At 35.4% G+C, this 27,108-nt stretch overlaps 1 protein-coding gene across 1 annotated transcript in view; it reads right to left on the reverse strand.

Moving 5' to 3' along the window:
- Positions 1-27,108, reverse strand: part of EPHA3 (EPH receptor A3) — a 264,085-nt gene that overhangs the window by 71,323 nt on the left and 165,654 nt on the right. The window contains exon 4 of the mRNA XM_063079677.1: positions 2,199-2,323. Coding sequence (XP_062935747.1) covers positions 2,199-2,323 — 125 coding nt within the window. The remainder of the gene's footprint in view (positions 1-2,198; positions 2,324-27,108) is intronic.

Consider the following 27,108-nt stretch of genomic DNA (forward strand, 5'->3'; position numbering starts at 1 on the left):
TCTCTGCACTTGGGATGAAGTCTAGAGTATGTAATATGGGAAAATGCACATCCTCAACCAAAACTAGATAGAATATTATAGAAAACGTGTCATACATTACGGATACTTTTTAGTTAAAATGATGATTATGTATTAGATAGCATTTGAGTTATTATATTAAATATAAAAATAGTAGAGTGTAATTATTTTACATAAATAATTATTTCATTTGCTAAAAAAAGAAATTATTGACCACATATCCAGAACCAGGGTCTGTTCATCATTATCAGTGAACTAACCAGTCAAGAAAGCTAGAAGTTGTGAAGCTTAAATTCTAGTGAAACATCCAAAATATTTTCAAGCATCGTATAGCTATGAATAATTTTAAAATTTATGTATACATGATATAAATAAGTATTTATATATGTTTAAAAATATTATTACATGTATGTATGAATTGAGTTGAAAAATGTCTAGGGAATAATCAGTATATTCCACCATTTTTTCCTGCATTGGCTAATATTTTTTAAAAATAATGGAGCTTGAAATAAGTCAAAAAAATTTTTATTATGTTTGTGTAAGATATAAATATAGATCAGTTCTACTTTGGAATCAGCCCTATAGATCTAAAAGTAGGTGTTCTTTTCCTACTTTTGCTATCCAGTCTGAACTGAGGCACATCATTAATTTTCTTTTGATTCTGATGCATCATCTATAAACACAGATTATTATGTTTTCTCAGTATATCTTGTTACACTTCTAAAAATAGAAGATCACAATCACATGAGTATTTGACTTTATCACAGTGGATGAATGAAAGCTAGAAGAAAGCTTATTTATATTATGGTTTTGGCACAATAAAGTCTATTAGGTCTCACTTGCTTTAACAAAACTTTTCCCTGTAGGGGGGAGTTTGAAAAAAAATGGCATCATACTTGTGAAATACATTAACTTCAAGAAAGGAAATAACTACAGAATGCAAAAGAATATTTATATATTATGCCTTTTTGCACAACTGATCATACTAATAATTCTCATACCTATAATGATCCATTTTTGTGTCTAAGGAGGTACATGATATCGGGCAAAACATACTAAACAAGGAATCAGGGCTGACTGAATTCAAAACAGAGACCTAATATTTATTAGTAACGAGGATGTGGGAAATTGATCTACTGTCACTGACTCTCAGTTTTCCTATTTGTAAAAGAACCTATTTTCTTACCTTCATAAGATAAATAACGTATGCAGAAATGCTTTGTAAATGTAAATTGCTGTATAAATACACAATTTGTTTTTAATTCCCTTTAAAATACTTTGTAAATTGCAGTAGATACACAAATATGCTGTGTTCACATTAGTAGCTGTAAAACGAACCAGTTCTGACGATAAGGTTTGAATATGTCTTGCTTTCAAGCATTACCATACTTTATAAGCAGGAGAAATAGTATTATTTAGACTAATAAAATATCACTGCCTAAATTCTACATATAAACATGTATCTATTTTTTTTTACAATTGCATTAATGAACCACAATTTTATGATGTGAGGCTAACTTATTTTCTTTTTAAATTTCCTTCTACAGAGTCAAAAATGCTTTTCACTCTCAGTTCAATAATATGATGTTTATGTTGTTAGTGCAATGTTTCTATTTGTATTGAATGAAATTCATGTGAAGGTGAAGGTCAGGAAATGAAGTTTGAGTCAATGAATTAATAAATAGTTCATCAATAAACTTAGGAATTACTATAAAATAGTTGATAGAGCAGGGGTCTTGGTGAGAAAGGACATAAACGTCTCCTCTATTGCCAAAACTAAGTGGCTTGCGTTTGGTATTGACATCTTTGATGTTACTTACTGCTGTAGAACGAGGAGTATGTGACAAGATGATTTCTTTCTTTTTTTTTTTTTTTTTGTCTTTTTTTGTGACTCAGCACTCAGCCAGTGAGTGCACTAGCCATTCCTATATAGGATCCGAACCCGCGGCGGGAGCGTCGCTGCCCTCCCAGCGCTGCATTCTCCCGAGTGCACCACGGGCTCGGCCCACAAGATGATTTCTAAACACCCCTCTGCCCATACTTCAAAGGGTCACATTACTAGAGTTCTAAGAAGAGCTCTTCCACTTCCTAGCAATGTCATTGGTAACCTTGCAAAAGGGGCACATGAGAAAATAGCCTCTTTCCCTACACAACCCAATTCTGTCACATTGTTTCCCCACCTTTTCATAGTATTTGACCTCGTAGTCCAATATGATCCCATTAGGGTGTTCAGGTTCTTGCCAGGATAAAGAGATGCTGTTTCTGGATGTCCGGTCTTTCTTAATCATCATGACAGGTGATGGAGCTGTAAAGAGAGGATGGGAGGGGATGGAGGGAGGAAGCAAATTAATGGGTTGGAGAGGGTGGCGAATAGGAGCAGAGGAACAGAGAGAAGGGAACAAGCAAATGGAGTCTATCATTGTTCTAATCTTTGGCAAGAAAGCACTATTTCCATTTCCAAGGCTCTTGAGTATTAATCTGGCCCCATATCTAGCCTTAGCAGCTGGATTATAGCCCTGTTACATGCAAGCCTGTGGAAAATGAACTGAGATTTTCTGCTGCTGGTGGACTAGTGGCAAGTAAGCAGATGTTTTCAATCTGCTACTATAATGTAAGCAATGAAATATATTTGATATATTAAAAAAAGAACAAAACATCAGGACTACCTATTTGTTATAATGTTGCAAAGTTATTAATGCCAGATTCTTCAGCTCATTGATAACATTTTCACATGCAACTCTGTAAGAGGACTGGAATCCATTATGCACAAGGAGTCCCATGGTATCCATAGGTAATAATAATATTTAGTGTATTACAAAAAATATATAATTTAGAACATATTACAGTATATCTCGACTTCTGACAAAAACCTGTCATGCATAAAAATACATATCAAGAAAACAATAATCTTCTACTGTAGAATTTTTATTTACTAAAAATATTTAATTAGCAGTGCTAAGGAAATGATTGCTATATGTGCTGCAATGATCTAGATATATTTTATGATATTTGATGGTGACTATATTTGCTATTTTTGCTATGCATTATTGAAAGTATGGAACATATGGAACATAAACTTAAAAAAAATCAGTTTGGATCAGATATCAAATGGTCACCTTTGTTTCTAACTGGAGATTAAGTCTATTTTAAGTGATTTCCTACTTCAAATCCTTCCATTAAAGAGAAAAATGCATACAATACATCAGTGTACATTTGCTTTTAAATCTCAGTCTTGGTACACTAGCCAATCGAAATGTCTTATTGGAGTTCAGTGTCAGCAAAGTAAATTACAAACACAAAATAAACAAAAACTCAGGAATTTTTAGATACATTACCCATTGAATTGTTTTCATTGTTAAATGACCTATTTTTTAATAATTTTTCTCAAACCAAGAACTACTAGAACCCTATATAATTGTATTCCCCCACAGCAACTAGCAGAAGTTCCTTATCTATTATTTTGATGTTTCTCTGATTCTCACATGGTGACTTTTGCACCTAACCGCTCAACCTGTTTCTGTCTATAAACACCTTTCATTTTTATTCTGTACTTAAAAACAGAGCTTTTATTAAGCTTGACTTGTGCTTTTCAGTGAAAAATATAAATCAAAACATGGAATATATTGCAATAAATTTCCTGTCCACCTGCTTCTATTATTTATGAGATCCCCATGAAACTCTTTTGTTTTAATGAAAGTTTTAATTGCTTCTCTAATAGCCTGGGAATGATGATCTAATGATAATTAATCTTTTACCAAAGAAAAACGTAGGTGTTGCTTTCTAATGGAAAAATAAATTCATTTTCTTATTCACATTTAAATTTCACATTAATATCCTTTCATATAAATTAACATCATTTACCTTTCATATCTACTCCTCATCTATTTAATGCTTCTGTTTTAGTTCCCAAATTGGCCTCACCCCTCAACCTCTGTGGTTTGCTACTCTGAAGTAGATTCCAAGCAAAGGATAAGCTATATCTAATGATAAGTTTTCATTATGTTTTAGTTGAAGCTTATTCAATGTTTATAAGCATATCACTGAATTATATATTAACAACAGGTATGTTGAATTTTTAAAAATTATTTTCATTTTACTTATCCTAATACTTAGAAAAATCAATTAATTATCCAATTGCATTCTAAATAATTGCAGCCCCAGTATCCTTGGAACCAAATTTTCCACTAATTTTTCTGCTGAAGCAAATCCATTAATAGAGTAACTTTTAATGTGTGCTTACAGAGCATTTCAAAGAAACTTAACGTTGGAGCACTTTCTTGTTAAACCCATGAAGTCCTACATTTAATTCCATATCCCCATGAAACTGGTTGATTTTTCCTAGTGGTAAAATACATTTTCAAAAATGTTTTGAAAATAACCAGGTATAGCATCTCTCCTTTAAAAAAGAAGAGAGGTAAAATAATTTATTTCAAAGAACAATTGTGACGAGTATTGTATGAACTTTTTAATGAAATCTTTGCAGGCTGTTTTGGGGGTCTGCCTAAATTTTACTGCTTCTGCACTGAGCAGGGCTTTATTACTGTTGAAATTCTTCAAAGGTCTTTGAGCAAGCTGCGGGGGCCCTGTTGGACTGTAATAAATAGCCTTTTGTAATTCCACACTTACTTAAGTAGAAGCAATTACTCGAAGCTTGTGCCATCTCTATGTTAAATGAACCTTTTCTGATTGCTGCTTTTAGGCCCCTGTTAAGTCATTTGTTCTGCTCTCTTCATACACGCCCCTTGTGCTGGCTGCATTTCAGCACAGTTCATCCCAGTACACCAGCTGGAAGCCCGCTACTTTTAGATAACACTGATCAATATTTTAATATTAATAAATAATTAACAGAAATTGTTTTTCTCTCCCTTTATAAATAATGTTAGCACATAATAAAACATACTGGAAGAAGACACAAATTCCATGAGCACTCCATTGTATCAATGCTTTTTAAAAGGTTTTCCAGAATATTTTTTAATTCATGTCTGGAAGTATAATTTATTTGTAGTACTTCATGTGCTGTAACACAATTTATAACATTAACAAGAAACAGTGATTATGTTTCTTTTCGTTAATTTTCAGGTATCAAAGAGTGATTTGTACAAATTACTAATTTACAAATCCATAGAAATTATTTAAATTTTTTTCTTTATAAAGAAGCATGACATGACAGTGTATACCATAAGATAGGTTTGATTCATTTTATTCTCATTCCTTTGTTTTTTAAATTTGTGACTTAAAAGAATGGAAGGTAATAGTTATATGGAATATAAAAAAAAAAATCTGAAGGCTGGAATGTGTTGGGAGAGAGAGAAGTTAAGAAGAAAGAGAAAGCACAAGTTTTTCCTGGCAAAAATCCTAGGGCAGAAGCTAAAATAAAAATTACTGGTAAACACCCCGATAACTCAAAATTGAGTTTTAACTTTGTGCCTCTTTTATATACTCTAAATGATAGGTTATTGAAACGATTCTTTTATTAAGAAAAAGAAATGGATGACAGAATGAGATGCTGCGAAATTTGGTCCAGACATTTATGCGGATCTGTAAATGAATAGTATTGTAGTGGGGGGAAAAAATGAAGTAACTGGTAAAAAATATTTTAAACAGTACAAAAATAATAATTTTTAGGAAGTTTAAAATAATGTCTTGGTGTGTAAAATATGTTGTTTTATTCATATTTGAGAGGGAGATAATATTTGATCCTTAGCTTTTGCTATTCTAGGTACAGTGCAACCGATAGGTGTGTCCTCTGCAAAACAAGAAAGGAAGGACACATGATATACTTGGTAAAGTGATACTGATTATGTCTTAACTGAAATATTTCTTAAAAGAATAGAATACAAGAGAAAAATAGTGAAGGTACCAAAGGAGAAGGCAGTATCTTCTCTGTGGGAGAAACCATGAACTTCATGGAGGGAAGGGGCAGTATCTTCTTTATGGTTTCTTTGTGGAAAAAACTGTCTTCCATGAAGCTTTTCTGGACTTACACAACACTGCTGAAAACTTCCAAACTCTCCGAGCACTAAGAAAACTCTTAATTTGTTGTGTCACAGTGGATTTGCTTACGGTTCTTTCAATTCATTCTTCTTTAAAATATTTTATTGGTCATGATGTAGGGCTGGACAAATATGTTCATCCTGTGTTATCTAGAAATATGTTTTGTGAAAGTTGGTATCAAAGTACTTTTCAATTTCTGTTCTAAGGAGATTTCACTTTCTGTACACTGAGAGTTGAATTGTTTATTGGGTGTTTTCTTCCCTAGGTCCAGGCCACTGAGTGACAGCCTTTTGAATCAACAGCATGAAATGACTCATTCAGAAGCATGACAGAGAGACAGAGAAGTATAACCCTAAATAGTTAATAATTGAACCCCAGCCTAGAGGTGAAGAAGAACTTTTTCTAAAAAATTATTTTTTCATTTATTCATAGAGGAAGGGCAAAATGGTTTCTCATTGTTAACATTGTTAACGTAGCCTGACCATTGACTACATCTAGTGAAACAACAGAAAAACAAGTTACAATGGGGAAGTAAAAATGTTAGGCTAAAAAAGGTTTCCATGTAAAGGATCAGGCTAGAGATGGGACTTGCGTTCACAATTTGTATTAGAATCACTCTTGATACTTGTGCATGCCAAATCCACTGACAGACATGGAAGAGATTCATTATTTTAACTATGGTGTTATTTAAGCTACATTTAGTATTATTCTATAACTAAAATATGACCCTCCCTTAGAATCAGGAAGTCAAAACTTCAAAATTCAACTCCTGAAGGGTCTAGTTTGGTTTGTTTTTATTGCGACCTTCCTCTTTCTGGGTTTGGGAATTTCTAATGAACCTCTGAGGTATCTCTGTGGTTTAGAGATTGGACAAGTTAAAGTAATAACAAAAAGGGCTCAGTATTTCTTTTCTAAGTGAGCCAAAGCTTTTAAAAATTATCTCCATGGGAAAATATCATGTAGTAAATGGTTGAAAGATTTTTCTTTTGAATCACACATGACTTTAAAAGCATTTCTCCCTTATTTACTTTGTATTTATTTCAATGCCCACTTAAGAATATTTCCTTCTCATTTCTTTCAGAAGTGAACACTTCTATTAAATCCAGAAACACTCTCGGGCTTGATTTAGTGTAATCATTCTAGCTTAAGGTTCTCCATCTCACCATTCCTACCCTGATTTCCCCAGAATTGGTGTTCTCCAGCATTTTCTGTTTTGGCCACAGACCTCACCATATTTGCAGTACACCCAGTTTGAAATTGCAGTTATACTTGTTTATAGATTGTCCCTAATCCAGCTTGACAATCAGCTCCACCTTCTGAAAGCTGATGAATTTTCCTTTAACTCACTTCTAGTTCTCCAGCCCTGCCTTAGTTCAAACCCCTGACATTTTTCATATGCATTGGCTTCTGCGTCTTTCATCTCAATCTTTCCAGAACTTCAACTTTCTACGCATTTGATGATTTATCATTTTATAAAGCAAAGGAGATATTGACTCTCTCCTCCTTTAAAAACTCATAATTTCATATCCAGATTCCCTAAACTTAAGTAATTGATAAGCTCCATAGGAAAGGTCTATGAACGTATATTTGTAAGAAGGTATCAGAAAACTCTTAGGATCACAGACATTTGGGAAATTCTGGACTATGATAGGATAACATAATTTAAAATTCATCTCATTATTATTTAAGGCTCCCCACAAGACTGCAGTATACACACCAGCTCTATCATTTATTGCTCTCCATTCCAACCTAAAATTCTAAAGACTATTCTTTTGTTGACCGGTCCACATTTGTGCATGCTGTGCTGCCTGTCTGGAACACTAGATCTCTTCCTCTTCCACCTGGAAAACCACTTCTACTCATTAGCCTTCAAAATCCATTGCTAATATATTTCCCCCATGGAAGCTTTTCCAGAGTCCCTTAGGCAATAGTTAATCAGCTCCTTCCTCTGTTTTCTAATAGTATAGTTGTTCATTCTCCTATGATTTAGCCCACTGCATTGCGTTGTGATTACATTATTTGCTTATCAGAATGTCTTCCTACTAGATTGTAAGTCCCTCAGAGTCTTTGGTGCCTAGTAAGTGCCAGCCTCACCTAAATCTAGTCATGCCATTTGGTTAGTTTTGCAGTAAAGCATACAACATATTTTGTGGCTGGTTCCTCTGAAAGATGAATTCTACTTAGCTCCTGATGTCAAAATAATAAAATTCAAACCAAAATAATAATTAAAATATGTTTGAAGAGAGACCATTTTCTATAAAATTATATTATTGAAATTCTATAAAAGTGAAGAGAAAAGTAATTTTCTAAACTGAATCAGTGGGGCTGGGGAAAAAACATTCTAAGACATAATAGATTGAAAATAAATTTTGACCAGGGTGTTCTCCCCCTATGTTTTGGTGATGGAGTATACTCCAGATTTAGGCTTCTCAGTTCTGAATTTCTAGAAAACTCAAAAATTTTAATTATTGAATTTTAAAGAACCTAAAGTAGTTCTGAGAAACTACTGAAGATCTGAGAAAAGAGTTACAGTTCATAATCCTCTTCTCAGCATGAAGAGATTTAAAAAAATCGTGACAGAAGAAAAGTTCATTTCATAGAAGTTTATTTCATGGATTCATCAAGACAAAATCCTGTTTTTCATTTTCTCAATTGATCTTCACATTCCTTTTTAAAAATATCAAGTTCTCCTTCTTTTAATATCATACAATATCCTCATAGAGTCAGAACAATCTTCATATATGCGATATGGCTTTGAAAATCTACAGAGGTAATCACTGGTTTCTAAATATAATCGTTCGATGTGAAAGAGGTTAAAGTTGATAAACAGCTTTATTTAAAGCTTACTATCCACTTGTAGTTGATTAATCTCTAAAATGAGAAATTGCATAGATGGAGCAAATTAAGTTTCCTCGTAATTACTCACCTTTGTAAAAGTAAGTATAGTAGCAAAAGCATCATAAAATATTGAGATTCTTAGAGAGGTTATAGAAATACCTGTATCTACAGCATCAGTACATTTTGGAATAAAACATTCCTGGGATTTGCTGGGATGTATTTTGAATAAAAATTATCGACGTCCATTGTTTTGGACTAAGTTACTTCACTAGGCATCAACAGACCGGACTACAACCAAAATGGAGTCACCCCTGCTGAGTTCTACCTCACTTAGTTTATGGTCTGACCTGAGAAGTCAGGAGAAAGCCAATTTCCCAAACAGGCCAGTTTCAATCTTTAATCAGCATGATAATGAAGTTCCCTTTGTTTTATTCCCTACACAAAAGAGCCTGAAGTAGCCTGATGTAATCAGTTATTGTCCTATGGTTCTGTCTCCCTGCCCCCACCTTACAAGGAAAGTAACTTTGAAGTGACCAATCTGTTTTTTGGTTTTTGTTTCTTCTTTCTTCAGCCTTTTCTGTCTAGAAAACCTTTGTTATTTCTAATAGATTTTGGAGCACTTCTCTGACTCTGTCGAATGGTGTTTCCCTGGTCTCTCCTTACATGTGGCTCCCAATAAGTTTAACAAAATTATTTCTGCCCTGACAGCCTTGATTTTGGTCAACATTTTACAGTATTTTTCTCTCTTTAGATCCTTTAGAAAAAAATGTGAGTACTCCCAATAGTTCTGCAGTTTGAGAGTCCAGGGATCCCTTACCCTACAACATCATACATTGTTTTACAAGGCAATAAGAATGACAGTTGGTTATTTGTGTGTGTATATTGTGTGTGTATGTATGTGTGTGTATTTTCAGTCTAATGCTGTTTCTTTACATAGATTATATGATGGTGCTGGAGAATCTGGTTGCCTTTACTCTTAAAATGAGACAACTGAAATTCAACTACTCTACATATTCTTCTTGCTCTTCATTGATTGCACCTGAAACCTAAAATATTCTCAAAATTCCTAGACAGGCCTTTAGCAAACTGTGCATTATTTCTAAATGCAATACTTTAAATTTTATGTCTGAAAATATATGCTTCACAATTTTAAGTATTTGTCTGAGCTTAAGCTTAGAAAATATATTCCAGAGACAACATAAACGATGCACATGGAGAATATAGACTCTTCCCTCCCAGGGAGCCAAAAATAGCTTGAGAAATTCCTGACTTCATTAAGTTTCTAAATATCTTAAACTTTTCAGAAGATAGCTTTAAGAGTAGAAATATATCTGAATTCCGACTTTGTCAAAGTTATCCTTAGGTAAGTTATCCTAGTTGTAATATTTAGAAAATTTGTTTTGATCAAATTTAGTAGCCTAAGTCCCCAACCTATGTAAGATTGCTTTAGATAACATGTCCTGTTTGTTGTCTTAATTCAATGGATTCCACAAAATAAAGATAATAAAGTAGAAACTTCAAAACCAGTCATTAACATTGAAATAACTAAATATGAAAATCAGGTAGTACCTTATACAACTTAGTACAGACAAGTTTATTTTAGTACAGGTGGCTCCAAAGATTGAGGCAGAGCAGCTGTTGATTACAGCTGATGGAAATGTGGTGGTGGGAAAAGGATGATCATACAAAATCAAACCCAGACAAATGCAGAACAAATTTCAGATTAGAACTAGGCTAACGCCATTGTCAGTTTTTGTTTGTTTGTGTTAAAGGGGCTGAGGACATAATAGGTTTGTTATGAATCAGTGCCATTCAATAGTAAAGCTGCCATATTCCAGCACTGGGCAGATGGAAATAACTCTGGGTGCTGGTGGGATTCTCTGTGGAGGGTCTGCTGCCTTTTAGTTACCTGAAAGAGTCGAGAGGTGTAACTTAAATACAACTTTTGGGCAGGAAAGAACTGACATTTATCCATCTTCCACCTTGCAGATAATGGCAAAAAAACAATTCTGCAAGACTATCCTCTTCGGTTGTTTGGTTCATGTGCTCAAGCAGTAGGACAGAAGGGAGGAGAAAAATTTACTTTATATTGTGTTACATTATATTTAGAAATTATGCAAAATATATACCGGACTTAATTAAATTAAACTTATTACCACACTATGACTATAGACTAAAGGGGGACTCCAGAGAACATTTTAACAGTGAGAGAAATAATCAGTATCTCAAATGGGGTGTATATGTTTGTCAAAGGCCACTCATTTTATACTTATGATCAGTATAATTCCCTGCATGTAAATATTACCTCAATTGAAAAAGAAATAAAAAATATAGTTTATATAGTTAGATTTCAGCATAACACTGTATTAACTTAATTATTTTATTTTTTCTATTCTTGATGCTCTGGCATCTGGGGCCTCACTGAGCGGGGAGAGACTGCCTCTTCCAGGGCTAGTCAATTTTTAGAGATAGCAAATGACCAGCCCAGGAGCATATGTCTTTCATGTGCAAACTAAACAACCCAGAGGCTTTGCTCTGAAACACCTCCTCTATCTGGCTCTTGCACTCCAACAGGCAATATTCCTCTGTCCTAATCATGCTGGAGCCAGGTACCAGACAACAAGAGACAGTCCCTATATCTCAGAGTTCACTGAAATGATTCAAACTAGCCAATCCTCCACTAGTTTACCTTGCCCTGTCTCTCCAGGGGAACCACAATAAAGGCTCCTGTCCGTGCTTTCTCCTTGATCCTTCTGCCACTTGAGTGACCCTGGTGTTCCCCTTTGTGCCCCCACATGGCATGGCATGGCCCCCTCTTCTTGGGAACTGTAACAAACTACATACAGCCCATGACTTATGATGGCTCCACTTACAATTTTTTGACTTTACAATGCATTTATCAGAACATAACCACATTGCAAGTTGAGGAACTCCTTACGACTTACAGTGGAGTTAGGGATTCTACTGAATGCATATCACTTTTGCACCATCAAAAGTTGAAAAACTATAAGTTGGGAATCATCTGCTATGTTGCCAGTATTATATGTATTTTTAACTTGTGCTAATTTTGACTTAATATGGTTTTATTGGGATGAAACTCCATTGTAAGTTGAGGAGCAACTGAATTGTTTCAATGGCAATTGTCTCTTGATCTGTTGGCTTCACCATACCTGGAAAATAATAAAACCTACATTTTAAGCAATCACAGTAGTAAAATATCCTCTAGTAGTTTTCTAAGCAAACAAAGATCTCTGCTTGACAGAGAGGTAATGAGCTGTTTGAGGAAACATCTGGCACCTACACAAACTTGCTGCAATTTTTTTTCTCACTCTTCAAACCCAGAGACCTTATCTAGTCTGTTTGGTCTCCTATAACAAAATACCATGAACTGAATAGCTTATAAGCAACAGAAATTTATTTTTGTCTGTTCTGAAGGCTAGGAAGTCCAAGATCAAGGTGCCAGTAGATTTGGTGCCTGGTGAGGGCTTATTTCCTGATTCGTAGATCATGCCTTCTAGCTCTGTCCTTACCTGGTGGAAAGGCGAGGCAGCCTTGCAACCTTGGTTATAAGGACACTGATCTCATCCATGAAGGCTCTGCCCTTAAGGCCTACTCACCTTCCAAAGGCCTCACCTCCTAATACCATCATACTGCTGATCAGGTTTCAACATATGAATTTGGAGGGAACATAAAAATTGAGACCATAGCAGACCTACATGATGCATTGTCTTTGATGTTTAAAACTAGTTTGGAGCAGCTCTGGCAATACATAGTTTCCAAGTATTGTGCTATTTAAAGGATAGGTACTTCTACACATAGAGGCTTACTATCTGTGGAACTCCTGTGTCTCTGCTAATTAGGTCCCATGATTCTGGTCAGATTACATTGTTAATTAGATGGTTACGCTAAATCATAAGCTAACACACTTCTTTGGAACTACCTACTCCTATCTGGTACTGTAGAGGCCCTAAAATAAGCAATTTTACTCAGTCTGCTGAATCATTTCATTTTTACAAGTTAGAAACAAAAATAAGGAGAAAATGAGACTATGGTTATGTTAAATCAGCAATCTTCAAGGCATCATATACAAACTCTGTTGTGGTAGGATCATTTGGGGTCTGTGTCACAAACACTATATTGCCAAATTTAATTGAGATAGCAAAATTTCAAACACAAGCACAAACATGCAGACACATGCATACATGTATTTGTATGGATTCAACTGTGGACCTATAATAACTTCATTTCTTCAGACATATATTCTTAGGTGAGTGAGACAGAAATTGATTTACTCCTACAGATGACAGTTGTCTTTATAAGTGTTAAATGCATGAGTGAGCAACCATTTCTTAACTCTTCATTGTGTGAATCATGAATTTTTATAGGGCATTACTTCTCAAAACTTTTTAAAAATGATGGACATAATAGAAGTATGCTTTGCATCTAACATTATTCGCCATGTGTGTCAAAGCAGAAAAAAATACCAAGATAGTCTGCTTAACATATGGCTTGTGTATGCCTAGCAACCCTACCCCATGTGCAACAGAGACTAACTGAAACAGAGAGAGAACACCTCTTGAGAAATCATGTGTGTTGATTCCTTCCTTTAGGGAGGTAAAAGCACAAACCTCCCATAACAGGAAATCTATGAAGTCTGCTCAAACATTTGGAAATCGGATTTCGGAAATTAGCTCAGAGCTATGCAATTTACTCACATAGAAAAAGCTCATTGGCTTGAAAAAAAAGAGACAAGGGTATATTCCAGAAAAGAGAAGAATTTTGGTTGGCCGCTATATAGAATGTAAAATATTTGATTACCGTGAAATCATCTTTCTGAGAAGCCCTAATTCCATGTTACTGTGATGCCAGAAACTTATTTATAATATAGGTATAACTCTTAAAGAACCTAACAGTCATTATTTGTTAATTAAAAAGAAGTCACCTAAAAATATTCAAGTAAAATAGGAAAAAGTTACAAGCATTTGGCAATTACAACATGAATCGCCCTATTCACTCTACATCTTCTGCAAGTATGTGTCCCAAACCCCATTATCAAATTTCAATTAAAATTTAACAGATTAAGTACTTAATATTGTGTTTATTAAGTTTTTCTAGTCTAGCTGTCTGAAGGATACAGGTGGGGGATATGTTAATATGGATGTGTTTACATATTTATACAAACAAAATGAACACCAGCATATACAGAGTTTCCAAAAGCAATCATGCCTGAAAAATTTCTATTTTGGCTGTTAAATTTGCATTGTCTATGCTCACACTTACTAATATTCCCAACCTCTTTTTGTCCCAAATAAATTCCCTCCTTCTCCACCCTACATCACTTGATTAAGAAATGTAAACATTTAGTTGCAATAAATAACTTTATTCTCAACAAACAGATTCTTAAAAATTCAAGCAGAAAACAAAGTGGGAATTGCGGTGGCAGAATACCTGCTGCTTAATTTCCATGACGACTGTGGTTTGACCTCTTTAGTTCCAGGCATAGGATTAATTTATCTGCAGAATTTTTGTCAAATATCTTTTTAGCTAGCCAAATAAGAAAAATGCATGTATACATATTTTTACAATTATGAATACTTCACATAATTGACCTCAGAATTTTCAGAACTGAAGCTAATTAATTTCTACATGCACCATAAAAATGTTCGCACATTAGAAAAAAATAGGTTTGAGTTGTTCTGTTTTTGGATTGCATTAGTAAAGCTAAAAAGAAAATTATGTAGATACAAATATAGTAATACTTGTTTCTTTTAAGGTTTTGGCTTTCATCTCAATGTGTGTATTTAGGTTCCTGAATTTCTAATTCCTTAGCCCAATAGCTAACAGAAAATTGTCATTAGCATACACAGCTATGTAGACCAGTTTTCACAGGGTGTATTCTACATTTTACCTAAACGGCAGAAAGATTCTAAACATTTATCTCCAAGCTTGGGGGGAAAACTTAAAATCATTTCATGTTGAGTTTTATGTAAACAAAACTAAATTCCATACAAAGACTCTTAAATTGGAATTTATATTAGAAAAACTGGATGCATCATCATTACTTATTTGGGGGTTGAAAATATTCTAAAGTGGTTTATGGTGATAGTTGCATCAGTCAGTAAACTAAATAAAAGTTATTGAATTGTACACTTGAAATGAGTGGATTTCATGAGATATAAATATACTCCAACAAAGTTATTTTAAGAAAGAATAATCAGAAATAAAAAGTAGTATACATGGTTTACCAGAATTGAGAAGTGGTTAATTATATGACTTTAACTTTGAACATTTTTATACTGTGTTCCATATAGTTTCTTTCTAATTTACAGAGCCATTTGTTGGAAAAAAAACTGATCAAACTATTATATAGGCATTATGAAGTGTTATTTCCCTGGTTTGTCAGATTTCTTCTGGAATTGAAAACAATAAGCTGAGAATCATTATTATTCACATTGCACAGTCTGTGGTTTCACTTTAGAAACATGCTTTTCAAGTTAAATTTTCTTCAAAATGCACCTAGCTAGAAAAAAATGAGGGAAAAATGCTAGAGGCAAAGTAAACTTGAGGTTTGAGAAATCTGGCAGTCTATTCTCCAAATATGACTGGGTTTTCCTACCCGTTACATTCTAGAAGGGCTCGCAGTTGGTTTTCATATATGCATTTATGGATCTATGTATATACCTTGACTTCCTGGATGGCTAAAGTGTGGTACTTTTACTGTTTGTTAACCTTAGGAATAACTGACTGTCAAATTGATTTTGGGCACTATGTGTTGGTTTAATCTCTGAAAGGAGATCCTGAAATAAGAGTCTTGTAATACCAGACATTGGGTTCTAAACAATGCATAAAATTTGCAAATAGGTACATGTGGAATGAATGTTCCACTAACATTTGTGTTCAATATAAAGCATCCAATGCATAGGCTATTACTTATAATCAATATAATGTTCGTGCTGTCTTCATTAATTAAAAAAATGTATGAGGACAAGTTGGGAAGTCACCACTAGTTTCTAGTGAAATGGTGGGACATAAAATCAAATAAAAATAATCTACCCAACTAAAATGAAAGTTTCGAATAAAAAAAGATCATTTCCTTGTTTCAAAACCCCTGGTAATTGACCTTATAATGAGAGAAGCAACTACAAGAACTACAGACACGGAAGGAAAATTGTGAGAAAAATTTTCCAACACATTCTGTGAAAAGTCAGCAGGGTTTTTACAGGAGACAATCAAGTGATTGTAGGGGAAAAAAACACACAACCAAAGAATTTATTCAGTTAACAACTATAATTTAACAAAACAACATATGTTGAAAGTCACTTTTTGAAGACAAATTAAAAGGCCCTCATGGACTACAAATTGCTAACTATCCATGTTCATTTAAGGAAATGACGAATAACACTGATGACAAACTATCCCAAAAATGGCTGCTGAAAAACTGGCATCTGAATGCTTAGGTTGACCTTTCTGTTGACTTTGAAATCTTAAATTAACAATCCAAATCTTTAGATCTGAGTATAGATGAAACACAGGCAATACAGAAGAGATTTTATTTTTACTTTTGTTAATATGAATATAAAACTGCAAAAAAAATGAAATACTTAATGTATTATTTCAAATATTTAATGAAATTAGAATATAAATTCTTAAAATCATATGAACCATCAGAACACCTACATCAGTGAGAAAAATCATACACCTAGAGCTGATATTTAAAGAAAGAAAACTGATGAAAAGTAAAACCTGATTCTGCAAATTTAAAAACCCAACTTTGAAGACATATTTATATATATACATAATATCTAACACATTTACTATCCTATATATGTATGTTTACATGTGCTTATATACATATTTACATGTGTGTATATTTATACACGCATATTCTACATTAAGCTCAATTACTGATCATTTTATATATTAGATTCACATGTTCTTTTATCTACTTCTCATAGCAATTTGAAAAAATTGGAATTATTCTCCCAATTTCACAAAAAGGGAAATCCAAAATTAAAATTATTAAGAAACCTATGATAAACAGTATGGAGTTTCCTTAAAAGATTAAAAATTGAACTACTATATGATCCAGCAATCCCACTATGGGGTATATATCCAAAGGAAATGAAATCAGTATGTCAAAGAGATGTCTGTACACTCATATTTATTGTAGCATTATTCACAATAGCAAATATATAGAAACAACCTAAGTGTCCATCAGCAGATAAATGGATAAAGAAAATGTGGTTTGTTTACACAATGAAATACTACTTAGACATAAAAAAGAATAAAATTCTGTCATTTGCAGCAACATGGGTGCACCTGAAGAACATTATGTTGAGTGAAATAAGCCAGAAACAGAAAGATAAATACTGCATAATCTCAACCGCATGTAGAATCTAGAAAAGTTGATCTCATAGAAGTAGAGAGTAGAAAACTGGTCAGAGGCCAGGTTGAGGAGAGGGGAGGATGAGGATTATGAAGTTACAGTTAGATTAAATAAGAGAAAAGAATTCTAGTATTCCATTGTACAGTAGGGTGACTATAGCTAACAACAATACATTGTATATTTCAAAATAGCAAGAAGGTAGGATTTTGAATGTTTTCCACAACAAAGGAATGATAAATGTCTAAGGTGATGGATATGGCAATTATGCTAATTTTATGAATTCACATTGTATATGTGTATGGAAATATGACACTTTATCCCATAAATATGTAAAATTATTACATGTCAATTAAAACTAAAAAAAAATTTTTCTTAAAAAAATGTTAAGAAACTTAACTAGAACTACACAGTTAGCAAATGGTGATTATCCCAGTTGTTTTTGCATACTTTTCTAATTTGAATTCCTCCATTAAAACGTGTCAGTACTCCTTGTAATATAAACAATGATATAATTCCAGTAAAAAGGTAGAAAAAAAGCAAATGGCAATTTTTTAAAGAAAAAAGTTGCAACATACTCTTTTTCTACCTTTTTACTGGAATAAGACTAAAAAAGAATTCAGGTAGTTCTCTGGAAGAACACTTGAGGCAGCAGAATTTTGCATTTCAATCAGTAAAGCAGCAATCCTAACTAGTCATATAGCACTCCTTATTATGGTTCTAGGGCCCTTTCTAAATTAATAATGTAATGAATTTTTCTTTACATGTTCCTTTTTCACACTTCTGCTTATCTCCCTAGTAAAATTTACTAAAGTAAATATCATAAAATGATTTTATTTCAGAAGAATGTGTGTGTCTTTTACATGACAGGCACCATGCAAGGTGGTTAAAGTAATATAAAAGGCAGACGTGGGGCCTGTCTTTATGGAGACTGAAAATATTCTCATCACTATAGTTGGATTTATTTACAAATTACCATGTGATACTCTGTGTTCCTCCAAATGCCTATGGAACTTATCGTGATGTCAATTAATCTCTGAAGGATTTAAAGTGCTCCAACCCATCCAGGAATACCTAACCAGCATATTTTGCTGGTGTCCCAAAATAACCCTTTGAAATTTACTATAAGGGCAATTTACCATTTCAAGCTGCCAGTGACTCAATCTATTTGACTGAAGGCTTTCTTTGGTCTTCAGTCACCTCTATCTTAGCACTTTAGGCTGAGAGTCCTGTGTTAGTCCATTATGTTTGCTCAGAATTACCTGAGACTGAATTATCTATAAGGAAAAGAGGTTTATTTGCTTACAATTCTGGGACAGCTGTGTCTGGCATGGGCCTCAGTCTGCTTCTACTCATGGCAGAAAGTGGCAGGCAGCCAGCACGTACAAGCAGATCACATGGCGAGAGGAAGCAAGAGAGAGAGAGGAGGTTCCAGGGTCTTTTCAACAACCAGCTCACGAGGGAACTAATAGAGTGAGATCTCACTCATTAATCCTCCCTCTCCCAGGGAGAGCATTAATTCATTCATGAGGGATTCACCCCCATGACTCAAACAGCTTCCAACACTGTCACTTGGAGATCAGATTTCCACATGAGTTTTGGGGGGACAACACATCCAAACTCTATCATACCACCCCTGGTCTGCCAAAACTCATGTCACTCTCATGTACAAAATACAATCATTCCATCCCAACAGTCCCAAAAGATTTAGCTTGTTCCAGCATCAACTTAAAAGTCCAAGCCCAAAGTCTCATCTGAGACCAAAGACAAAACTCCTGCCAGGTGTGAACCTGTAAAAGTCAAGAGCAAATTTATCTACTGCCACGATTCAATGGTGAAACACACATTGGGTATACATTCCCATTCCAAAAGGGAGGAATAGACCAGAAGAAAGGAGAAATAGGCCCCAAACAAGTGCAAAACACAGCAGGGCAGACATTATATCTTAAAGCTCCAAAATAATCTTCTTTGACTCCAACTCCTGCATTCTGGGCACAGTGGGGCACCTGGGCCCCCAAAGCCTTGAGCAACCTTACTTCCACAGCTCTGCCAGGCACAACCCAGAGGGCTATGCTAGTGCCTGCAGCTTTTCCAGGCCTGTGTTGCACGTCACCACTCACCCTGCAGTTCTGGGATCCTTGTGGCAGCCCTGCTGCCTTGGCTCTATTAGACATTTCCCTGGTATGGGCTCTCTGTGGGTGCTCTGAACCCACTTTTCTGCTCAGTATTGCTCTAGTAGATAGCCTCTGTGGTGGCTCCACCCCTGCAGCAGCTCTCTGCCTGGGACCCCAGGCTTTTCTATACATCCTCTGAAATCTGGGTGGAGACTCTCAAGCTTTCCTAGCTCTGGCATTCTGTGATCCTGCAGACCTAATACTACGTGGATTCTGTCAAGGCTGCCAGCTTGTATTTTCCAAAGCTGCATGTCCAGTCACACCTGAGGCCAATTTACCCACAACTGGAGTAGCCAAAGCAGCTGGGATGCTAGTGCTTGAAGCAGCTTCCCAAGGTGGTCCTGGGCAGTGAGCCTATGGAGGGCTCCTCAAGCCTGTTCCCCAAGACCATTCTGTCTCCCTAGGTCTTTAGGCCTGAAATGGAACAGTTGGCCACCGAGGCTTCTGCCACGTCTTCAGGGCATTTTTCTCCTTCTCTTCATAATCCTTTTCTTTTGTACTAATCTTCTTAGCTAATGGTGGCTGGGCTACACCATTGCATGCTCTCTGCTTCTCTACTGCATGGCTAGGCTGCAAATTTTCCAAATCTTTACGCTCTGCTTCCCCTTGAAATTCTGACTTTACATCATGCCTTTGCTTCCGTAACTCAGTGTAGGCTGTTAAAAGTAACCATGCAGCTTCCTTATGCTTTGCTGCTTGGAAATGTCTTCTGCTAAACATTCTGGTTCACAACACTTTAGTCCCACCTTCTACAAAGTCTAAGGGCATCGACACAATGTAGCCAAATTCCTTGCTATGGTGTAGCAAGGGTTATCTTTTGTCCAGTTCCTGATAAGTTCCTCATTTCTACCTGAGACCTCATCATCTGCATGGCCTTTACTGTCCACATTTCTATCAGCATTCTTGTCACAACCATTTAACCAATCTCTAAAATGTTCCAAACATTCTCTCATCTTTTTGTCTTCTTCTAAGTCCTTCAAATTCCTCAAACAGTTGCCTATTACCCAGTTCCAAAGCTGCATCCACATTTTCAGGTATCTGGATAGCAACACCTCCCTCCTTGGTACCAATTTTCTGTATTAGTCTGTTTTGTGTTGCTGTAACAGAATTACCTGAGACTGGGTAATCTATAAGGAAAAGAGGTTTATCTGGCTTATAATTCTGGGACAGCTATGTCTGGCATGGGCCTCAGGCTGCTTCTACTCATGGCAGAAAGTGGCAGGCAGCTGGTGGGTACAAGCAGATCACATGGCAAGAGGATGAGAGAGAGAGAGAGGAGGTGCCAGGGTCTTTTAAACAACCACCTCTCACGGGGACTAATAGAGCGAGAACTCACTCATTAATCTCCCCTCCCTCATGGAGAGCACTAATCCATTCATGAGGGATCCACTCCCATGACTCAAAGAGCTTCCAACACTGTCACATTGGGGGGTCATATTCCCACATGAGTTTTGGGGGGACAACACATCCAAACTCTATCGAGTCCTGAGAATAAATATTCCTTCATCACCTCTCTCATCCTTGGAAGAGCTTTCAGTCAATGACTGATGGGGAGTTCACATAGATAGATAGATAGATAGATAGATAGATAGATAGATAGATAGATAGATAGATAGATAGATAGACAGATAATCCTGCTTCCTCTGCTCTTGTGTGGGATAACTCTGAAGCAAGTGTTCTACATGGGCTCCCACTGTTCAGTAACAGGATTAATTTCCAGTTTCTCACAGTGTTAAGTTGAACAGTAACTCATACTCCTGTGGTTACCTTCCTTTCCTCATTTCATTTTCATACTTGTGTTTCCTGGGATCCATCTCCCAAATAAACAACCTGTACTCAAATTCTCATCTTAACATCTAGTTTGTAGAATACAAATTAAGACACTTTGTGTCTCTGAAGATACTCTGGGATACTGACAAGAGCTGAAACTGCCTGAAGCTCTATTTAGATTTTGAAGACACAAACAATTCATGTCTACTGTAGTTAATGACCAATTCTGTGTCATTGGGAAGTTTTGGCATCCAATGAAACCAAGGTTAGGGAAAGCAAACATATATATACAAACATACAAGTACACATATACACAGCACTAATATCCACCCCCACACACCCCTACCCCAGCATCATCAATGTCTCAAAGTCGCTCTTGAGTTGTGAGTTTGAGTTGTTAGTTGTAGTACAGATAATATTGAAAATTAGTTGATTAAAAGGACTATGGTTGCTATAGTTTGTGGTGTTATATAGAAGTTTAGTGGCATCACTTTTGTTCAATGAGGCCTCTATTTTTCTGGCTACTCTATGCTGGGGTGACTGTTTGAACTAAATGGTTATTTTCATCCTGTTCTGTTCAGAATGCAGCATTCTCAGGTTAGAGAAGTGGAGTTGCTTGATTACTTGGCCATGCTTGGGAATTCTCAGGCAATAACCAAGATGTATCATGACAACCGGCCCTCAAACAAGAAGCAGACATCCCAGTACAGACCAGACCAATGGAATTTTTTTAAAAAGTGGAATACAGAGAACAGAGCCCCTCTGATCTGCTGAACCTCCTTTCCTGTTTTCGATGACACTGCTGGGATACCTCATAGCTTTCCGCTCACTTTCAGTTATTAATGCCCAGTGCACACAAGTATGAAACAGCCATTTCCTGGATGGGAGAGAAAAGAGTCAGCTCATTTACTTTTCTTTTACTCTTGTGATATTGGGGCACTGTGGAGAGATTATGGAAGAATGGAGCTTATACTTAATTGTGCAAACAGTGGCACTGTATTTGTTGAGTTCCACTGTTTTCTTGACTGATACTTGTTTTTGGAATTGTGTGTTGGCTTTCTATGGACACTCATGACATTATCAGGGGACTCTAGGTCCTTAAACTGCAAAGACCTGTTTTGTGCCTCTTAAAAAACCCTCAAGAGGTGTCTAGTTCCAAATATTCGTGGTTCTTTTTTGAACGTGGTATATTTGGTGCATTTTTTGTTCTATTTTTCGATCCAAGTTGCCAATTCCCAAGCAACAGGAAAATGTCTTGCTGAAAGTTTTGTATATAACTATGTATCTAAGCACATGGGTGGGAAGGGTGTATAATTGTACATATTTTAGCTTTGAGTTCAGAGACTTTTAAATAAATTCTTTTGTTGCTTTAATATATGATATTTATTAAATATAGTATTATGAACAATAATTGGACCAAATGGACTGTATTTGACTCTTAGAGTTAAGTTCTGGTACTGAGGATGAATAAAACCTTGTAATTAACTCTCTTCTATCCTGCACCCCTCAAAGCCTTACAGAATGCAATTTAGTTATATGGTAGTATAACATGTTGCAGGAACCCGCAAATAGAAGTCTGGGCTAGGATTGAAAGAGAGGTAAAATATATTTATGAATAAATCGTTCCTGTCAATTCACGTGGTGAGTGAAAATTATAGTCTGTAGGAATCAGAGAAAGAGGCAGATAAGCAAAATCCCTCTGGGAAAGATTCATTCACAGCAGGGTGAGGATATCCTAGTATCCCACTATATAAAGGTTTCACCAAAAGAGACACCTGTCACACAGGAATTGAGATGAGTGGGCTTACCCATAAATCTTTTCTGTTTCTTACTTCCTCAGTTCCCATTTGCTGCTATAAAAACTTTCTCAAATAACATCACCATTTCACAATGATTACTCCCAAAGTTTTGTTTTGTGAGGTAAGTGGGATGTTAGAAAATAATGCAGAAATATACATAGGCTTATCTACAAATAGTTTACATAAATGAGGAAAAATGTTTTACACTTATATTAAGTTATTATCTTGCCTAAAGATCCAGTTTGAAAAATGTCTGGGAGAAATTATACATGAGCAATAAAATTTGTTTAAAAGTAAAGAGTGTTAGATGACAAAAACCAAACAAACAAACAAACAAAAAAACAAGAAAAGCCCAATTCATCTCTTAGGTTAAGATTTACATAACATTTACCTTTATAAGGCTTTACTCCTGAAAAGACTTGAAATTAACTTAAAAAAATGATTATAAATGATAAATTAAAAAATAGAATATTCCATAGTATAAATCCTATTTTTTGCTAGAGACTGTCAATTAAATTAGAAAGTAATAAGAATAAGAGTTGAAATGACTTTTATGGAGTGAAAAGACTAGAAAAGCTAACTGATAAAATATTTGGGAGGACCACATATTTTCTTAATCAAGATATACTTATTTGGTCAAATTACTTTTTTTCATGCAGCAGTTTTATGCAGACACATCCTTGGTTCTTTTGTGGTTTGAACTGACTTTCTGAATACTTCCCTTTGAAATGTATAACCAGTGCAAAGTGAGATAACATACCTTCCTTTGAGAGTCAAATGTTAAGTTATTCTATTTGTTTTATTTATGATTTAAGGTAACTGTCTCATTCATCAAGAACAATGCTAACCACAGTCTTCAGGAGACAGAGACTAAGCTGCTCAAATGAATGACTGTAAAGTGAATAGCTCATGCCAAAGGATGATTCATTTGATTTAAAACACATTTGTAGAACAAATTTTGGAACTGTGCACACTTGTTGATTTTCTCTCTGTGATTTTCCTTCTCTTTTGTAGGTTGGCAATCAAAACGAACATGTAGACAGTGCCAAGTTTGATGAAGTGGTTAAGAGCATTCCTAGAAGTGGCACACATGCCAGTGAATCAGCTATATGCAATTAGAAGAGATAAAAAGTCCGTAGTAGAATGAATAAAAGCTGCTGGGGTTATTTTTGCTTTTTTTTTTTTTTTTTTTTTGTTGTTGTTGTTGCTGTTGTTTTTAGCATCTTAGAATACACAGGCCTGAATCTAAGCATGAGGGTGAGAGGGGGACTGCTAAAAGTAACCAATAGGCCACATCATACAATAGAGCCATTAACCCCAAATTTTTATCTGAGGTTTCTTAGTCTAGATCACGACGAATGAAGCTATGTGTTGGCTAAGGATCTCTTCGCTTGATAACACCTGACTTTTTGTCTGCAGTGTCCACTGGGGCTGACTGGTTCCAAAACCTTCAGATGGATCAATGCATAGATTCCAAAGTGGACAAATGTCAATGCCAATTTTAGTTGAATCTTTCAGACCAGATTGATTACCAATTATGAAGAAACTTGTGGTGACATTTTTCTTTCCTGCCTCTCTCTGTAAATAACAGTCTTAATTTTTTAATAATAGAACAAAGCTTTTAGATAACTCTCCAGACTAAAAAGGAATCAGAGAATTTTCCTATAGAAATAATAGTCTTAATTGAAAAGCCTACCTCCAGATACGTTCTAGCAACTCTTCAAATGTTGAGTAGTTCAGAAACCATGTTTCTCTTCAACATAGGTAAGCAAAGTTGACGAGGATATGAAAGCCTTCCATATAAGAAATTATTTCCAGTCTGAAAACTTTGCTAATTGTAAATCCCAGTCCATCTGTCCTTCCTTTCTCACTCTCTCTCTTTATACACACACACACACACACACACACACACACACACACACACACACACACACACACAGATATACACATATACACACACACATATATTTTATTGCTTTGTACAATAAACTAAGTATAGGAAGACAAAATGGAATAAACTCTTCCAATTAACAGACTTCCCCTAAAAGTTCTAAATATGCCAGATAATACAGCTGTGGATCACTGAACTAGAGAAGACACTATTTGACAGTCAGTACTTAGGAAAACTCTACGTATCTCCTTGATAAGGTATGTCAAGATACCACCCTATGCACCATCTTATATTTTGTGAAGTCATCCTCGGTTTACCTGGTGGAAGTGGAACCAGAATAAAAAGGTCCACGTACTATGAGTACAAGAGGGAGAAAGGTAGTTAAGGGTATGTTCATTAGGTGGGTAAAGAGGCTCAACTTCCAGGGAAATTTAAAAACATAAGAATAGGTTAGAGATAATTTTAACTGTGCTCAGTAGATGGCAATTGTGGTCACTGGTACAAATCAAAATGTCTCAAATCCTCAACCACCAATAAGTTGAAACAAACAAACAAAAAAACCCATTGTAATATAAAATATACACATATGAACAATTAACATGAAGGTTTTTGCAAAAGAAGATCTGTAACAACCATACAAAGGTGATTTTCCAGAGGACCTACTACCTTTAAATGCTTATTTTTATATAGTTTAAGAGCAGATGTAATAAAGTTCCCATAATTCCTTGGTGATTCTTTTATTTTCTTACTTTATACCTATTGCCAAGTTGCAGATGTTTGATGGGGTGCACAAAGGAGACGAAAAGCTTTAGTACCAGTATGAGAGGCCACCCACGTTTTACTCTGCGGCTTACAACTTCTTAGTACTTCCTCAATTCAGTTAACCTATTTCAGGTAAAGACACATTTTTAGCTTCGCCCGTGTTTTTCATCTTTCTTCTCAGTGTTGAGAGAAACAGACTTCCTTATTTCTTTTTATCCTGTTGCTGTTTCCATTCCTTCTTATCATTCCTTGAATCCTCAAAAAACCCAACTTTTTTTTCATTAATTTGCTAATCCATATTCTCCTTTCTTCAATAGAGAAGAAAGTGATGGCTAAGAATATGGGTACAGGTGGTAGATTATTTAAGGTCAAGTTATGATTCAGCAACACCTAATGAGCTTAGGCATCCTACTTCATACCCTTGCCTCAGTTTCTCTCATTGGAAAACTGGGGAAATAATGGCTTCTACCTATGATGGTTAATTTTACGTGTCAACTTGACAGGGCTAAGGGATTCCTAAATAGCTGGTAAGCATTATTTCTGGGTGTGTCTGTGAGGGTATATCCAGATGATATTAGCATTTCAGTCAGTAGAATGAAAGGATCCATGTTTATCAGTGTGGGTGGGAATTTATCTCATCGATGCAAACACAAATAGAACAAAATTGCAGAACAGTAAATTGCTCTCTCTCTTCATGAACTGGGACATCCAGTTTTCTTCTGCCATAAGACAGAGAAGCTTCTGGTTCTTAGGCCAGTAGAATCAAATTTACACTATTGCCCTTAGCCCCCAACTCCCCACCAAGTTCTCAGGCCTTGGACCTCAGACTCAGAATTATATCATTGGCTCCCATGGTTCTCAGGCCTTCAGCCTCAGACTGAATTATACCACTGGCTTTCCTTAGTCTCTAGCATATCATGAACTAGTCTCCATAATGGTATGAGCCAATTCCTGTAGTAAATCTCCTCTTATATATTCTGTATATCCTACTGGTTTTGTTTCTGTGGAGAGCCCTGACTAATACGATACTTAACAGTTTTGGGGTTTTTTTTTTTTTTTTTTCTTAATGGTGACTGAATTAAATAATGTACAGAACACAGTTAGCACAGTGTCTGCTACATAGTATGTTATTTAACACTTAAGATTCAAATTCTGTCCCCAAATTTCTCTCTAAGTTGTATTTAAAAAGTTCTATACCTGTCCAACTACCAATAGCAGTAGCTTTAGTATTCCTATCTAGTTCTGTGAAACCTCTATTATTATAATTCTCTGCTCAGCCCTCCCTTCTTCTTACATCACTTTCATGTTAAAAGTATCTAAAAGTGCCTATTTGGATAAGGCCCAAGCTAGCCACTACGAAGGAGACTAATGTGGGCCATGCCTGGATCATGCCCTCAAGAAACTTAGAGTACAATGGGGAAGATTAAATGCACATAAAATACCATATAATGATATTTTAAATACAAATTAGAGGACTGG

This window comes from Cynocephalus volans, chromosome 1 (assembly GCF_027409185.1).
Source record: "Cynocephalus volans isolate mCynVol1 chromosome 1, mCynVol1.pri, whole genome shotgun sequence".
Lineage (NCBI taxonomy): Eukaryota > Metazoa > Chordata > Mammalia > Dermoptera > Cynocephalidae > Cynocephalus > Cynocephalus volans.